At 37.0% G+C, this 18,769-nt stretch overlaps 1 protein-coding gene across 1 annotated transcript in view; it reads left to right on the top strand.

The window, feature by feature from the left end:
• Window positions 1-18,769, top strand: part of LOC145672727 (uncharacterized) — a 139,935-nt gene that overhangs the window by 26,924 nt on the left and 94,242 nt on the right. Inside the window, exon 3 of the mRNA XM_081741903.1 lies at window positions 17,403-17,769. Coding sequence (XP_081598029.1) covers window positions 17,403-17,769 — 367 coding nt within the window. The remainder of the gene's footprint in view (window positions 1-17,402; window positions 17,770-18,769) is intronic.

Here is an 18,769-nt window from a genome sequence, read left to right as displayed (position 1 = left end):
GCGGCGCCCTTAATTGTGTACAAACGAAAATTTTGCCTCTACATTTCTGTACAAACGAAGTACATGCGATTGCGACAATTTGTGACTGAATAGGACATGTTGGTGGGGGACTGCCACTTAGACAGCCCCCACTTTGTTTTCGTGCTGGCGGCGCCCCTAATTGTCTACAAACGAAAATTTTACCTGCACATTTCTGTACAAATGACGTACATAGGATTGCGAAAACTTGTGATTGAATTAGGCATGGTAGGAGGCTTCCATGTAGACTGCCCTCCCACTTTGTTTTCGTTCTGGCTGCGACCCTAATTGTGTACAAATAAACTTTACGCCTGCACATTTCTGTACAAACGAAGTACAAACGATTGCGAAAATTTGTGCTTGAATTGGACATGGTGGGGGGCTACCACTTAGACAGCCCCCAATTTTTTCTGTTCTGGCGGCGCCCCTAATTGTGTACAAACATACATTTCGCCTGCTCATTTCTGTACAAACGAAGTGCAAACGATTGCGACAATTTGTGATTCAATTGGACATGATGGGGGGCTAACACTTAGACAGACTCCCACTTTGTTTTCGTTCTGCGACACCCCTAAGTTTGATCAAACAAACATTTCGCCTGCACATTTCTGTACAAACGATGCACAAACGAATGCGACAATTTGTGATTCAATTGGAAATGGTGGGGGGTATACCACTTAGACAGCCCCCATTTTTTTCTGTTCTGGCGGCGCCCCTAATTGCGTACAAACGAAAATTTCGCCTGCACATTTCTGTACAAACGAAGTACAAACGATTGCAACAATTTGTGATTGAATAGGACATGTTGGGGGAGGCTAACACTTAGACAGCCCCGTTTTATCTGATCTGGCGGCGCCCCTAATTGTATACAAACGAAAATGTCGCCTGCACATTTCTGTACAAACGAAGTACAAACGATTGCGATAATTTGTGATTGAATAGGACATGTTGGTGGGGGACTACCAGTTAGACAGCCCCCAATTTGTTTTCGTTCTCTTGGCACCCCTAATTGTGTACAAACGAAAATTTCGCCTGCACATTTCTGTACAAACGAAGTACAAACGATTGCGATAATTTGTGATTGAATAGGGCATGTTGGTGGGGGGCTACCAGTTAGACAGCCCCCAATTTGTTTTCGTTCTGGCGGCGCCCCTAATAGTGTACAAACGAAAATTTGGCCTGTACATTTCTGTACAAACAATGTTACAAACGATTGCGATAATTTGTGACTCAATTGGTCATGGTGGGGGGGCTACCACTTAGACAGCCCCCCACTGTTTTCGTTCTGGCGGCGCGCCTAAGTTTGTTCAAACAAACATTTCGCCTGCATATTTCTGTACTAACGATGCACAAACGAATGCGACAACTTTTGATTGCATTGGACATGTCGGTGGGGGCTACCACTTAGACAGCCCCCAATTTGTTTTCGTTCTGGCGGCGCCCCTAATTGCGTGCGAACATACATTTCGCCTGCACATTTCTGTACAAACGAAGTACAAACAATTGCGACAATTTCTGATTCAATTGGACCTGAGTGGGGGGCTACCACTTAGACAGCCCCCATTTTTTCTGTTCTGGCGACGCCCCTAATTGTGTACAAACGAAAATTTCGCCTGCACATTTCTGTTCAGACGAAGTACAAACGATTGCGATAATTTGTGATTGAATAGGACATGTTGGTGGGGGGGGCTAACAGTTAGACACTCCCCAATTTGTTTTCGTTCTTGCGGCGCCCCTAATAGTGTACAAACGAAAATTTGGCTTGCACATTTATGTACAAACAATGTACAAACGATTGCGGCAATTTGTGATTCAATTGGACATGGTAGGGGCTACCATTTAGGGGAACTCCCTCGAGAAGAATCACTCTACTTATTTATTGCAAAAAGCAGAATTTAAAAATTCGCATTCGTTCAAAGTTATCGTTGGAAGTAACAGCCGTTTGTATGTACGTGCTAATAGCGATAAGTTGCACTACGCGATCCCAATTAATACTTCATATACCCGCGCCACACACACACACACACTAGCATATGTACACACGAAAGTATACCTGGTAGTATCCACATGCTTACGCCGGAAACTAGAAACAAACACACACACACACACACACACACAGAGAGAGAGAGAGAGAGAGAGAGAGAGAGAGAGAGAATATCTTGTTGTACCTTTATACTGAATGCACCATTACTCACAAAATCAGTTAAAAAAGAAAAAGGAAAAGAGTTGTAAATGAAACTCTCAAAGATTGGTACTACTGCTGCGTGTCACACATGAGATTGTTCCATAATGATTGATTCGTAATATGATGTATATGGGTTTCTTAATGGTAGTATAACAAAATGCCTTCAAATTGACCACTAAATAAAAAGTGAAATTTATTTTTCAAATTTTGTAAAATCGAAGTCGGTGGGCATTATGGGAACAGTCTACAATAACAATATATGCAAATAAATATTAATATACTTCACGTTTTCCAGTGGGTGCAAGAAAGCTTCGAATTGTGTTTGTTCTGATAATGATTAGCTGATGTATATATATATATATATATATATATATATATATATATATATATACATATATATATATATCGAGAAAGTTACCGCAAACCATATTTTAAAATCAGGGGTGCCCACCAAACATTAGGATGGGGGCTAAATTCAGTACTAATTCTTGATTGAATAATCCCATATACTGGAACTATGGGAAACGGTCAAAGAAAATATACATAATATGTTATCGAAATTAATAATTTTTAAAAAAATGTTCAGGACTTTTTAAAAAGGAATTATTCCGTCGTTTGATACTTCATATTTTAATTTCATGCAGATTCTTATAGTAACTGGGTGCAATTGAAATACTGAATATTAAGTCTGCTCGCAAAAACAACTCTCCCCAGCTCAAATCATCAACAAATCAAGATCATGTATACATGTTCAGAAAACAAGCAAGGAGGTAGGTTGTCGTTGAATAAAAATAAAATGTAATTTTCCAGTTTTACATCCTACGTTTATGTCGGTTAGGCCAAAGGTAATGATAATAATGAGAATGAATAAAATACTGGGATAAAGGGTAGAAACTATCAATGCGCATCAATCAACGGCAAGGAAGTAGAAAGGAAGGGGTAATTTACGCACACGAGGCTTTCTCACTACAAAAGCCCACTTGGCACGAGCTGGGATGGAAGCAAAGACCACACGAATCGGGAGTGGATGCTCCATCTCCGAACCACTGCAGGCCCTTGTGATAGAATTGAACCGTGAAAGCGTAACATGAAAGACAGATACACTATTATCAAAAGTATCCGGACATCTGGATGAAAATGAATTACAAGTTCGTGGCACCCTCCATCGGTACTGCTGGAATTCAATATGGTGTTGGCCCACTTTTACCCTTGATAACAGCTTCCACTCTCGCAGGCATACTTTGAATCAGGTGCTGGAAGGTTTCTTGGGGAATGGTAGCCCATTCTTCACAGAGTGCTCAACTGATGAGAGGTATCGATGTAGGTCTGTACGGCCTGGCACGAAGTCGGCGTTCCAAAACATCCCAAAAATGTTCTTTAGGAACAAGTCAGGACTCTCTGCAGCCCAGTCCTTTACAGGGATGTTATGGTTGTGTAACCACTCCGCCACAGGCCGTGCAGTATGAACAGGTGCTCGATCGTGTTGAAAGATGCAATTGCCATTCCCGAATTACTCTTCAACAGTGGGAACGAAGAAGGTGCTTAAAATATCAATGTAGTCCTGCGCTGTGAGAGTGCCATACAAAAAAGCAAGTACTGCAAGCCCCCTCCAAGAAAATCACGACCACAACATAACACCACAACCTCCGAATTTTACTGTTGGCACTACACACATTGACAGATGACGTTCACCGGGCATTCGCCATACCCACACCCTGCCATCGGATCTCCACATTGTGTACGGTGTTTCGTCACTTCATACTTTTTCCATTGTCAATCGTCCAATGCTTACACTCCTTATAACAAAGGAGGCGTCGTTTGGCCTTTCCCTGCGTGATGTATGGCTTATGAGCAGCCGCTCGACTATGAAATCTAAGTTTTCTCACCTCATGCCTAACTGTCATAGTACTTGGAGTGGATCCTGATGCCATTTGGAATTCCTGTGTGATGGTCTGGATAGATGTCTGCTTATTACACTTTATGACCCTGTACAACTGTCGGCGGTCTCTGTCAGACAACAGACGAGATCGACCTGTACGCTTTTGTGGTGTACGTGTCCCTTCACGTTTCCACTTCACTATCACATCAGACACAGTGGACCTAGGGAAGTTTAAGAGTGTGGAAATCTCGCGTACAGACTTCTGACACAAGTGATACCCAATCACCTGACCACGAGTTCCGCGGAGCGCCCCATTATGCTTTCAGCGATGTCTAATGACTACTGAGGTCTCTGATAATGAGTACCTGGCAATAGGTGACAGCATAATGCACCTAATATGAAAAACGTTTGTTTTGGGTGGTGTCTGGATACTTTTGATCACATAGTGTAAATGCGATTGGTATTTCCTTCGGAAGTTCAAGTCGTAAGATTCTTTATATCTAGCAGCGAAATACAAACAGTGCATTTGGTCCAAAACAGGCGAATGAGCGTGCCATGCGTTATTGGTTTGTAAGCTTTCGTGCGTGTGGAAACATTGGAAAATAAACTCTAGTCTACCGACCAACACCAAGTTCTAATGAGCTCCTTAGGATAATTGTGAAATCAGGCCTTCGGGAATGTGTTCGTAAAATTGTAGACGAATTTGGTGCAGATCATTAGTCTATCGTTTATGACTTCTGCAATCTACAAGCAGAAAAAGTAGGATTTGTGGCTACGTGAGTTGACATCGGCTGGTAAATGTCGGGGATATTATATTTCTATCACTTTTTTTTTCAGTCCTTATAAGATAACATGTAAATTTCACTTCACTAATATGTAATGAAGTATGGTACTCAGCAACTTAAATGCTCCATATGTACGTAGAAAAGCGATCGAAGTTAGATGATTGTTTCAATTTCACGGTTAATTTTAGATCAAGAGTATCGAGCACTTTTTGGTAACATTATATCGTTGTGTTGGTTTCTTCATCACGTCGGGGGCAAAACGCCCTCAGGCTTTCATGAGCTCAGGCGCGCTGCACGCCCTTTCACGCTCTTGTCCAGATAAGGTTACAGTACCTACAAATCTAGAACGTGCCTTCTTATTGAAGTTATTAGGGAAATTATTTTCAAGGAGGTAAACATATTTCGTTAGGAAATATTTCACAGAAATAAAAGGGACACATTTATCCAATCAAACGAAACGGCGGTTTGCGTGAAGCTTTCCAATGTGATTCTCGTTTTTTCCCATTAAAAATGAACCTAATTTAAAACTTAAATTTAGTGGATAACTGTCAGACTGAAACACCACTTAGCAAAGGAAAACAAACATTCAGACGGGAGAGCACATAGGTTGTTATACACATAAATTAAACCGCAAGAGGCCTGATGCGTGTAAATAAAACAGTTGCTACTTACGGAAGAGTCGGTTCTCCATTTCAGTTTGAAGTAATTTTTACCACACACACAAACACACACTAACAATTGGAGAAATTGTTGTTTAGTGGGCATTTGGTACATAAAGTAGTACTGAAAGTCCTGTGATTTATTGGGCATCGAAATTGATTGAAGAACAGTTCTGGGCGATGACCAATGAAAGACCGAGACTCCGGCATTGTAGACGGCTAAAGAGCACAGTGTCTCTACTGCCATTAGAGAGAACTAGGGAGCGCATTTTCTGCTATCTCCTCCTTAATTTGTACACCTCCACCATTGAACACTTTCCTAAGTTGTTCTTGTGCCTCTTCTCAAATTTGTTGTAATAGTTTGAGACGTTTGGCATTGTCTTCGTGGTTGGTACAAGTGTCAAATTTGACGTCCAATGCTGTTCTAGGAAAATGGCCGAAAAGAAGACTGAACGCACTATCTCCAGTATTGGAATTAACAGACGTGTTAATAGCAAATGAGATAGCAGGTAATATAGTGAACATCCCTAGATCCACTATGTCTGATGTGATACTGAAGAGAAAACGTGAAGGGACACGTACACCACAAAAGCGTGCAGGTCGACTTCGTCTGTTGTCTGACAGAGACCGCCGACAGTTGTAGGACGTAAAGTGTAATAAGCAGACATCTATCCAGACCATCACACAGGAATTCCAAATAGCATCAGGATCGACTTCAAGTACTATAACAGTTAGGCGTGAGGTGAGAAAACTTGGATTTCATAGTCGAGCGGCTGCTCATAAGCCATACATCACGCAGGTAAATGCCAGACATCGCCTGGCTTGGTATAAGAAGCGTAAACATTGGACGATTGAACAGTGGAGAAACGTGTGGAGTGACAAATCATGGTACACAAGAGGCGATCCGATGGCAGGATGTGGGTATGGCGAATGCCAGGCCTCATTGACCTACATCGATACTTCTCCTTAATTCAGCACTCCGTGAAGAATGGACTGCCATTAACAAAGAAACCTTCCAGCACCTGATTGAAAGTATGCCTGTGAGAGTGGAAGCTGTCTTCAAGGCTAAGGGCGGGCCAACACCATATTGAATGGTGCCGATGGAGGATGCCACGAACTTGAAAGTTATTTTCAGCCAGGTGTCCGGATACTTTTCATTCCATAGTGTATGTTTGTGACATTTGTTCAGCAAACTAACGTAAGCTTTGTTTTGTTTAATGTTCAAAGAAAAATATCGTTTGAAAAATTAAATAAATTAATTAATATGTTAAATACAAGTAAGGAAATGCATTATTTTCTCTTCATTCATCCCTCCTTTTTAATGCGGCCCAAGGTACAGGATTGTTGTCCCAAGATACATGAGAATATTGTACGATGAGCGATGGTGCAGAGTAATTTTATTTTGCTATGAAAATTTTGTAAGGTGTTATTTCTGATTATTTAAAATGTAAATAGATTCAAGAAAGATTGGAGGTTTAATTGACGTCGTAAAAAGTGCTTATATGATATTAGGAGCGGTGTCATTTCAATTATTTTCAAAAGTGGCTCAAGGTGCAACGATCTCCCCTATATATAACCGAAATTACAACTGAATTAGTTAATTTGTTTTATTTTCAGATTTAGGTGCCAGATATTTTCGGAAGGTCCATTAACTCTTTATGCCAATTTTCACAGAAAAGGAAAATAAAAATTATCCCTTATTTGTTGTTGCTATGTTTTCAACAAGTTTCAAGTAAATTGGATGTGGTTTTCTATATTATTTGAAGCTACCTCTAAAAACTTCCTGAAGGGCTTTTGCGACCTTAATCTGATTTTTCAAGAAAGGAGTAAAGCGTATTTCCTTATTTTGTGTATATTGTTTGCATGATACAAATTTTCGTTGGGATCATGTACGTATCTGTATACTTTTAATCTTTTCTAGTGCTCATGCTTTGCCTTCATGAACATTTTCTTTTGGCCCAGTAACAAAATGATTGAAGGGGCTTTTCTCCCCTTAGACGAGTATTACTACAGAACACACACAGACAGTCACAATACATAAATATATACATATATAAAATAAATAATTTGTCTTTGTTTGTATGCGGTCTTCGGACCAGGCAACTGGGCTGAGAGTTACCAAAATTTAGTTGCGGGTACTTTGGTCCAGGCCCCAGACCACGAAGAAGAGTTCCTTAAATTCGAAGTAGAAGGATATGAGGGGCAGGGGCGTTTACCGACACATGTAAACGTAGTAAAAAAAAATAACCGATATTAGTGTCGGATTCATAGTTTTCGCGATCGCTGAAATCAATGGTGAAGCTCCGATCGCATCAACTTCCAAATTCTCCCCATTCGTTTGTGGACCGGGGATCATCGGGGGATACCGAGAAATGTAAAAAGAACCCAAAAACACCGATATTAGTGTCAAATCCATAGTTTTCGCGGTCGCTGAGATCTACGGTTTACTCCCACAGGCATTGACTTCCAAATACAGCACCCTTCAGCTGGGGACCAAAGGCATTTTTTTTTAATTCGAAGGAGGGGGTCTCAGGGGGCGTTTACCGGGATATGTGAAACTAGTTTAAAATGACCGATACTCTTCCTGTCGTTGTTCTGTTTGTTTACATAGATATTTTATGTGACTCATGCGTAGAATGTGCATTTCGGATAGTATTACATATAATAACATGGTGAGAGTGAGTTAAGTTCACTCAGTTTAAATTGAAGTAGTGGAAATAATTTTGAAGCCTTAAGTAAAATATACGACATATTACATAAATCGAACAGTTGTAATGTAAATTATTGAGAAAGATATTTTATAAATCTAAGGGAAAAATAGTTTCCCACATTACATGAGAGAGTTAAATTCCACGCTCGTTAAGGCAACGTGTGGAACGTGAAATACCAGATAAGACCGTACCCCCTACTGCTCTGCAAGAAACAACCAATCGTATTGATAAATCCGCTGATTCATTTGTCAGTGAAGCTGAAGCCAACAGAAATCAGTGAGAATTATATTTACGCGAAGTGCAACAAAATAATTAAACACCTGTAGCAACCTAAGTAGCATTGCTTTACCAGGTGAAATTCCGAGAAATAGTGAGTGTAAATCGAGGCCTGTTTTTTTGTGAAAATAAAATGCTTGAACTCTCTTCTCAGAAAGTTAAATCTCAGAAGCAAATACGTATGTTTTCATTGTTTTATGAAAATACTTTTGGTTTGCGTTTCAAAGCTCAAGACTTTTATAAAAATTTACTTTCAAATAACTATGATGCTATTATAATCACTCAAAGCTTTTTAATTGAAAATTTCGATACAGAATTCTTTGATTCTTTCGCCAGGATAGAAATCTCGAATTGTGTAAGCAGTGCAAGGGAGGGGTGTAATAATAGCAAGACATTATAATCATAACATATGTTTTGTTAATTCGTATGATTTGTATTTCGAATGTGTTCTAGTTAAGCTTGTAATTCACTGTTTTAACTTATTCATTAGTGTAGTATACACTACTCCCGAATCAGATGTAGTAATATATAGTGATGTGAGGTGGAAAATTTTCCCTTCTAAAAATATCACTAATCAAGTAACAATTCCTCAGCAATCATGAAATTGATTGAATTCATGTATAGAAATGTTAAAAAGTGAAAGATCGTTTAAAGAATCTCAAAATTTTCATGGCTTAGACAATTTTCAGTACTATGTAGGAAAAAGTGGAACAATTTTTCATGAATCCAAATATTTCCTGCCTTATATGGAAAAATTGAAGAACTTTTTGAGTCGGAAAGTTTTCATCATTTTGAAACAAGAACTTAAACAACTTTTTTGTTAATCGGAAAGTTTTATTGCTCTGTAGAAACAAGTGAGAGGAATTTTCATAGATCGGAAAATTTTCATCACGATGTAGAAACAAGTGAAAACACTTTTCATAGACCTGACAATTTTGGATATTATGTAAAGTGATGTTAGGTGGAAAATTTTCCACTATATTTAACTGCACATAGAGCCACAAAATTGAATTTCAGTAGAGGAAAGTTAGTCATCAACAAATTATAATTTTCCAATTAGCTTTCGGGAACCGGAAAATTTTCTAATATTTCAAGTTGGGAAATAAAATTTTACAGTGTTTCTCTCTCTCTCTTGCCCTGCCAGCTCTTTCGTTGCTAAGCGGTTAACATACGCGCTTTTGGCATGGGAAACCTGGCTTCGACGCCCAGCGGGAACTCATATAGTTCGGATTCCACATCCGTTGGTACCGTTTTATATAGTCTCGCTGTTGAAAGGGACGTTAAACTCAAAATCAACTCAAATCAACTACTCTCTCTTTCTCTCTCTCTCTCTCTCTCTCTCTCTCTCTCTCTCTCTGTGTGTGTGTGTGCAAAATGCAGAGAACATACCTCGAGTTCGTAGACTACAAATATCCCATTCTATTATGTAAAATTTGAATTTATTAAAAGTCATGAATATTTTCCGATTCATAAAAACATACTTCACTTATTCATTCGATTCATGAAAAATTGTTCCACTTGTTCCTATACAGTACTGAAAATTGTTTAAGCCATGAAAATTTTCAGATTCTTTAAACGATCTTTCACTTTTTAACATTTCTATATATGAATTCAATCAATTTTATGAATACTGACGAATTGTCACTTGATCACTGATATTTGTTAAGAACGGATAATTTTCCGGAAAAAATATAGAAGATAATTTTCCACCTCACATCATGGCTAAACAACGATATAGGAATAAGTGGAGTATGTTTTTACGAATCGGAAAATTTTCCGTTTCAAAATTTTTCGGAAAATTTTCACTGTAGAGGACAAACAATTTTTCGATTCATGAAAAGTTGTTCCACTTGTTCCTACGTAGTACTGAAAATTGTCTGAGCCATGAAAATTTTCAGATTCTTTAAACGATCTTTCACTTTTTAACATTTCTATATATGAATTCAATCAATTGTATGAATACTGATGAATTGTTACTTAATCACTGATATTTGTTAAGAACGGAAAATTTTCCAGAAAAATATAGAAGAAAATTTTGCACCTCACATCTTGACTAAACAATGATGAAGGAATAAGTGGAGTATGTTTTTGTGAATCGGGAAATTTTCCGGAAAAGTTTCATCACTGGTAATATATGAACAATTTTATCAATTTATTCAGAATAATTGCCTAATAGGTAGCAACATTCTCTGCATAGGGGATTACAATTTTCCTGAAAGAACTGGTTGTGATTTTGATTACTTATCATCAACAAAGAATTACAAAAAGTTATATAACTTTATGTCTTTATATAATTTAACGTCATTTAATAATATTCAGAACAGCAGTGGCCGAACTCTGGATTTAGTATATTAACAAATATTGATAAGGTTCTCGTTGATAAAGAATGTTCTCTTACTGCAAGGGAAGACAGACACCATTAAGCAATAAGTGTCGCTCTCAAATCTAACTTTCAAAAAAAAAAAAAAAAAAAAAAAAATTCAACTTAAAATATTTGGTTTCAATTTTAGGAAAGCAGATTCCAAAGAATAACCAGTTGAACTACACAAAAAACCTGGGGCTGTCTTTCGCAAACAAATGATATTAATACTGTTCTATCCAAATTTTACAACTTGATTAATGGTATATTTAGCATATGTATTCCCCGTAAGAAATATGTTCATGCAAATTATCCAAGCTGGTTTACTTATAGTATAATTTTTAAAAAAATAAAATCCAAATAATATCATATAAAATGGAAAAGTGCAATAAATGCAAGCCTATATCATAGTGAAATATTTCAAAAGTGACATAAACAGATAGCGACTGACATATCACTTGCGTATAAAACATTCATTGTAGAATGTGAACTTTCTATTCATAATGATCCGGGCCAACTTTGGAGTTTTGTCAAAAAAAAAAAAAAAAAAAAAAAAAAACACGCGTCACCAATCTCTTTGACTTACAATGGGAAAGACACAAATCATGACAGTGAGATTTCTCAGGCCTTCGCGCATTACTTTCAAACTGTTTATTGAAATTTCTCAGGAAAATATGACGTAGAGAGTTTAATTTCTAACAAGACGGAATACGATAGCCTGTTGGATAACTTTCAACTTAAAGAAATACAACTTTAAGAGATTAAATTGGCTATAAAGGCACTGAAATCAAAAGCGTTATGTGTACCTGATGGTATTCCTCCCTATGTTCTCAAAGGCTATATTGATATATTCAAGTATCCACTCCATATATCCATAAAACATGCACTTTTCCGGACATATGGAAAGAAAGTTTAGTGTGTCCACTGCCAAAGTCTGAAAATAAAAGCGAAATAAAAAACTTCGGACCTATAGCTATATTAGCTCCTTCTGCCAAAAGTCAGCTATATCAATACATCATCATAGCTCATTACACTATAGATGTACTGCAACAAACCTAGCAGTTGTAACAAATTTTACAGCAACGGAATTAGACAAAGGCGGCTAGGCTATAGAAATCCCATAACCTTTGACTACACACTAAAAGAAACCAAACTGTCTAGGCCAAGTACTATTAAAGGTTAAGGCTTTATTTTTGATCCTGAACTAAATTTCAATCAACACATACGTATGATAACAAACAGCGCATATAGCAGGGCGCAAATTTTCCGGTCGCAAGGTCGCCACTGGCGACTAGAAATTTAGAGTTGGCGTCCAATTTTCAGTAGATGTAGTTTCTGCCTAAACTCACAGGGTTGCATAGTTTCGGTTTCACACGAAAATAATTGTCATTGAGGAAAAATCTTTGAATTTGCTGTGGGAGATATAAAACATTTTTTTATTTAAAAAATATCTGCAACCAACTCTATACAGTGAAAAAACCGGACCTTTTTTTAGCAGAATATAGTCTTTTGTTTCCTTGATTGACACTGAATCAGACTCTGAAAAAGATTTAAGTCAAAACTTCACTCCCAAATTTCTTCCAATTATCACATTTTATACAGTTTTACCTGTGAGCCCCATAGTAGAACATGCCGCGATCTGCGACGTGATCCCAGAAAATTTTTCACGCCTGTGCAAAAAATTTCCAGGAGAAACAAAAAAGACAAAAAACTACCCAACAGAAAAGTATAAAAACACCCCTGCTGTGTGTAGATGTCCTATATGCACGTACGACTCGCATAAATATAATTTGAACCATTTCTTCTACATCGCGTAAAGAGTAATTGATGACTCTCCTTAAAGTTACGGTAATAGATTTCAGAGACAAATACTCTGTTGCAGTAAAGCTAATGTCTTATTTGAGTATACAATTCTCTGAGGTCAAATGTGAAAGTTGAGGTTGAGTGGCTACGAATGTGGTGTAGAGAAGGCCAGCATCAAAGGATTACTTAGTGATGATATTGAAATAAGAGACCATCTTACATACATTATCCTAAATGGACCCCATCAGGATATTGTAAAACTTTGTCTCATATAGGATCTTTAGGTAGAACAGTTAATAAAAAGAGCGTCCGGAATCGACTCCCACTACCAGATTGTATAATAAAAAGCTTCCTCTATAAAAGTGTTTTCACAAAATACTATACAAATTGATCTCTCTAGAATCAAGGTGAGTCATAGGTGGTCTTTGACCGTAAGGTCGCAGACAGGATCTCCAACACAGCTCCATAGCAGGCTAAGCCAGGAGATGGGATAGGAGTAGTCCCGTAGGAGACTAGAGGCCTAGGTTAGGTTACTCCTAAACCCGAAGCAGACAGTAGGAGGGTCACCAGAAAACTGGTATCGAGTTGCCTTCGTCCATCCAATTTATATGGTCCTTTGTGTTGCGGTGGCGCTGCTGCTCCGTTGTCCTCTTCTGCTCCGTGAGAGGGGCCAGAAGCCGTCGTCTGCATGTGATTATAGGTCCCTCTGGTAAAGATACTCTTGCCGAACCATGTGGTGGTGTTTGTAAACATTGATGCGTGGAATTGCTTGTTTACTACATCACATAGGATATTACAATATAAAAAAGAAAAAAAAATATCCTTAAAGCTGTTCTCATTACAAAATACCGTATCTTATTGTATCATAAATATTTGGAATCTCTTTCGTTTAGCAAAACTCTTCAAAAAATGTGACCTCACAGGTTGTAACTCGAACTAGGGATACCGTTGAAAACTGTACACCATGCTTCATGTAACGCTGTAGTAAAAGCATTTTACTATCATTTTTAGTTTTATTTTTATTTTTATTTTTATTTTTTTTTATTATTTTTATTTTGGAATTCCTGCAGAAAATGTTTGACTTACAAAAGCTCTTCGCTGAAAGACAAAGAAAGTTCTGCCATCGGGCCTGTGAGTACTGCTTCATGTGAGAGAGGCTTCAGCAGTCTCAACAAAGTTACTACTACCTACAGGAATTGAAGCGTTTGGAGGATAAAGGTTTTGTCTTTGAAACGCTGCATTCTGGCGGTTCACGCTACGTAACACATTATTTATTGAGTCCTCGTCTGGGTGCAGGTATTTAGAAACGACAAAGGCGGTATGTTGACGGACAAAGTTGTGAAAGTTAATTTTTCCGTCATATTCAATTTGTTACATAATACCTTGATCCTCCAAACGCTTCAATTCACTAAAGATGAATGATTTGCTGACAATTTCCATCAATGGTTCTTCACTTAAGGACTTTGATTCGAAAACTGCAATCGACAACTGACACTTCCGTGTAGACAAAATGCGTTACACAAACATGAAGTTTTAAGGCAAGATTTTTAACATGTATATAAATTGTACAATTCAAAATTGATTATCCTGAATCTATTGATTGTTTGGTTTGAAATTTTATGCTCTGATGTAATCTCTTTCTTTCCCAAACCAAACGCTGTGTTCAGGGGAAGGCTCACAAATTGTACGTGAGTGATACCTGGCGACCATCATTTTTGGATTGGCAAGTGCGTCTGACTTTCAAATTTTGCGCCCTGGCATGTACAAACTTAAGTTTAGTGTACAGAACAGGGCAAGACTTTTCCGTGAGACAACGTTAGCAACACTTAAAATTACATACGTTAGACCAAAATTAGAATATTGTTCTAGTATATGGGTCCCCAATAACAAAAATACTCTCAAGAAATAAAAAGCATTGAAACGAAATTCTTGCAAGAAAACTAGTTACTATCGCTAATATCTTTCCTACAATGATCTGTAAACAACTTTAATTTTCAAACTTTAGAAAAAAGAAGATGGATGTTAGACTTGTTATTCTTATACAAGTTATTAATATACCTGTTTGATGTTTCCTCAAATGTTAGCTTGCTGTTTACCACATTTAATGTTTGCTCTATTTCGTTACTTATTTGACTTTTGTTAAGTTTAAAATTACTCATTTCAAGTCTATTCTTAACTTTGAAACAATACAAGTAATGGACTAAATTTCAATTGTCGATAATTAATGTAACTATTTACCATATAATACACGAAATTTGTTAGTTGTTTGTAAAACCACAGGTGTAATCTTATGTTGTTTTATTTAATTGGTATTATTGACTACTACCATAAACACTTTTATACATGAATTGAAGGAGTCAATGGTAGAAGAGGTTGTCTCACATTGCGCATGTGATCTTGATAATCTCCGTAGTTATATTGGGGTATGATATCGCAGGTAAGATGCTGTGTGACGATGTACGAACAGCCTAATGTAAAGACGTAAAGAAAAGAGTCTTTTATAGGACAACACGTTAATACACGTATAATCAGTAAGACAAACATATAAACAATACTTGTTATTTGTAGTTAAGGTCCTTTTAAAGGAGCCTTTGGCGTGGAAAGCCCGGGTTCGATTCCCGGCGGGAGCTCATGTGGTTCGGATTCCACGTTAATCAGTGGGTCCACGTCTCATATAGCCTCGCTGCTGAACGGGACGTTAAACTCAAAATCAAGTCAAGTCGTTTAAAGGAGCAAGTTTTGCTGATAGATGTCACTACAGTCTTCGTTTCTCTCCGATGTATATTGCTTTCCTTTCACAAAAATTCACGATTTCACTTACAAATTTCAATCAACAGACTTCAAGGTTTTAGAGAAGGAATTTGATAAGCTACCGAAGATAACAATTGGTGCCGAATTTTTACTTAGAATTTTCTTCATTGTTGAAATGGCTTAATTGTTGAAATTCAATATCCAAATCTTTAACACTATACTGATAAAACAATGATAAAATTCGAAATAAAATTCGTCGCGGATTGTTGTCTTCGATAGGTTATGAAGTTCCTTCTCTAAACATTTTAAGTCTGTACGTTGAAATTTCTAAAAGGAATGTTGAATTTTCGTGACAGGAAAACAATATACATCAGAGAGAAAAGAAGGCTGTAGTGACATCTACTGGCAAAACTTGTCCCTTTAAACCAACCTTAAGTAATTTACGTTCTTATACAATCGTATTCTTCAAATTTCATTAATCGAGGTCTTTGAATACTTTGTCTAAATAACTACGTAGCTTTTCCGTGTTTTCTCAAAATTAATTTTGCTCTATTTGTAACGAGTCATCATTTCGAGCTGTCTGTTACCACTGAAATATGGACTCGTCCAAAGATTTCCAATTTATTAAAGAATTAAAAGAAAACGAAAATGAGTATGAACTGTAAAAAGATCTGATTATAATTAATTTGCTTGTCATTAAATTTAGCCTTGAAAAGTTGTATATAACTCTTTTGTGGTAAAAACGATTAGTTTTCGTTATAGGGTTTTGTCTTTTGTTTAAAAAAAGGAAAATAATGAAAAGATTTACTGGTTAGGTTTAGAGAGAGAGAGAGAGAGAGAAAGGAATGCAATCGCACAAAAGGGGGCGTGGCTAGTTCGCTTGTGCTGTCATGGAGTCAGCGTATTACGCTGTGATGCCTAACTTGTTCTTTATTCATTATACGGTGTGGATCTTCCTCTTACTTTTGGAACTGTGTGGTGGACAAATGTAGTTCAGTTTAATTAATCACTGGGAAATGGTTTGTTCACTTTTCCAGCTCAACTTAAGTTTAACTCGGGTTCTTATTTTCCTTTTGGAATGTTTGCTCCTCCGGAAGTAGAAAAAATCGAATGAAAAGTTTCCGTAACTCTTTTCACTGACACTCATTCGACCAAATTGTTCATTTGCTTGTTTTCGAGAAAGTGCAGTCAATGGAGGGCTACAGGCGAGTATCCTGATTCCGTAAATGAAGGTAAAGTCGAGGCTGTGTCTATGCGTTAATCTAACATAACAATCTTTTTCTTGAATGAATTTGTTAAATGAAAAATTGATTTCTGGTGTTTATTATATTATATACATATTATATCCTGATATTTTGTTGTGAGCGTAAAGAATATCGGATCATGGTTCAAGCATAGGTTTAAGCTGGGAGGAGGGTTCTATCCGTGAAGTCTCTTCTGCCAGGCCTTTCGGAATGAGTTCAGATCGACAGTTTTTATTAGTATTATTATTGTTATTGTTAATATTAATATTATTATTTAAAAAGACTCTCAATTTGGAATCGAGTTGGAGAGGCTAGGCGGAGGTGGACGTTACATATTTCTTCACTTGACTTTTGTTAAGTTCCCAAATATTTGTTGGAAGCCCAGTCCTATTTTAAACTAATAAACGTAATTGACTAAGTTTAAACTATCGATAACGGATGTAAATATCTTAAGGAGAATACAAGAAATTCGTTACCTTATCGTCAAATACTAACTGTAATCTTTTCTTCTGTGTCCTTCAACTCAAATTTATTCCTTCATGCTCTCCTCACATCCTACATCAATCTTCAATCAACACAGAACCTGCGTGGAGCAATTCCTTCTCACCTACTTTATTGCTTTATTATTAATTCTGAATAGAAACACGTCTAATCCATAAGTGTAAATTGAAATACATCTTCTGGCATATAGTAACGCTATGTTGTTGGTACTAACTATAATTTTTGTTGCAGTTTCGTTTGGAGGAATATTTGCATTCTGCATTGGCGGAAGCTTTCTTTCAGTGGTAGAAGTTTTATATTTCCTCCTGCATCCTCTATTTATGTTCCTTATACGTTTGAGGAAAAAAAAGCAGTATGCATCACATTCTACGTTAGGGCATGCTAGCCACAGTTCAGAGAATCTTAACACTAGAGCCCCTATTCATTTCTCAGCGATTAGTCAATTAACCCGCTACTCAATATCAGATGTTACAACAGAAAGGAAAGATTCTAGAAAACGTAAAAAGGTTCACAAAACATCTATTAATTATCGTCAAGCATGGGCCAAGAGGAAATTGTCCGGAATAAGAGGACTGCGGGAAGAGGCATGTACTATCAGGTATGTCTACAGTACGGAGTATTTTAAAATCTATATATCTGTTACAAGCAAAAATAGCTAAAATAAGGGATCAAAAGTATTAGAACTTTCATAGGACGGCGCTACTTAATTTTTTTTTCTTAGGATACAAAATTTGTTTTCATTCATTTTTAAAATTGAAAACTTGTGTATAATGTAAAGAAGGTAATCTTTCTTCTGTCGGATATTCAACGCACTGATAATGTGTCAGTGCATTTAGTGAAAGAAGAATTAAGCTCTGATAGCATTGTTAGATCTATCACAATTTATGTGTGTAAACTTTTTGAGTCCCGAAGATTATTAAATCACTCATTACACAACTAAACATCATACGCTGGCCGAAAATGGACCAAGAAAGCAAAGTTCTGAATTTCATTTTAGAAGAGTATGCTGCAGAATAAGCCACTGTTTTATGTTGTAATTTTAGTGCAAACATTCAATTTTGTACAATTTTAACAATAGACGTAGACCTACGTGCTGCCCTAGGAGTGGGATTAGGCATGTTACTATTCTGAACAGGATTAGACTATTATGCGGATCAATTTTTTACTTCTAAGAAAACTGTGGTAAACGCTTAAATTTCTGTATCTCGAGATACTGAAGGACATAGCTAGGTATTGCCTATAATTTCAGGGTGATGGTAGTAAAGGGTTTCTGTAGGTGAAACGTTCTACTTCAATGAAAATAAAACGTAAACCTCCACTGAACGATACATTGCATTCGTCTCTTAGTTTACATTTTATTTTGGAAATATTGGTGGTGTTTTCCTATTCCTTCAAACGAAACAACACATTCTGGAGGGTGCGATTAGAATAAAAGACATAAAACTGTTGTTAAACTGTGAAGATCAATTAATCAATAGTATTCTATTTCAGCAACTGCAATAGTAAAGAAATCACAGGGATACAGAAAACATAGTATGTAAGTTTAAACATTCGAGAAAATTTCAGTAATGTGCAGTTGCCAAGCTTCTAAAAATTCC

Source organism: Thermobia domestica, chromosome 16 (assembly GCF_964235325.1).
Source record: "Thermobia domestica chromosome 16, izTheDome1.hap1.1, whole genome shotgun sequence".
Classification (NCBI taxonomy): domain Eukaryota; kingdom Metazoa; phylum Arthropoda; class Insecta; order Zygentoma; family Lepismatidae; genus Thermobia; species Thermobia domestica.
This window is presented reverse-complemented; position numbering and strand designations above follow the sequence as displayed.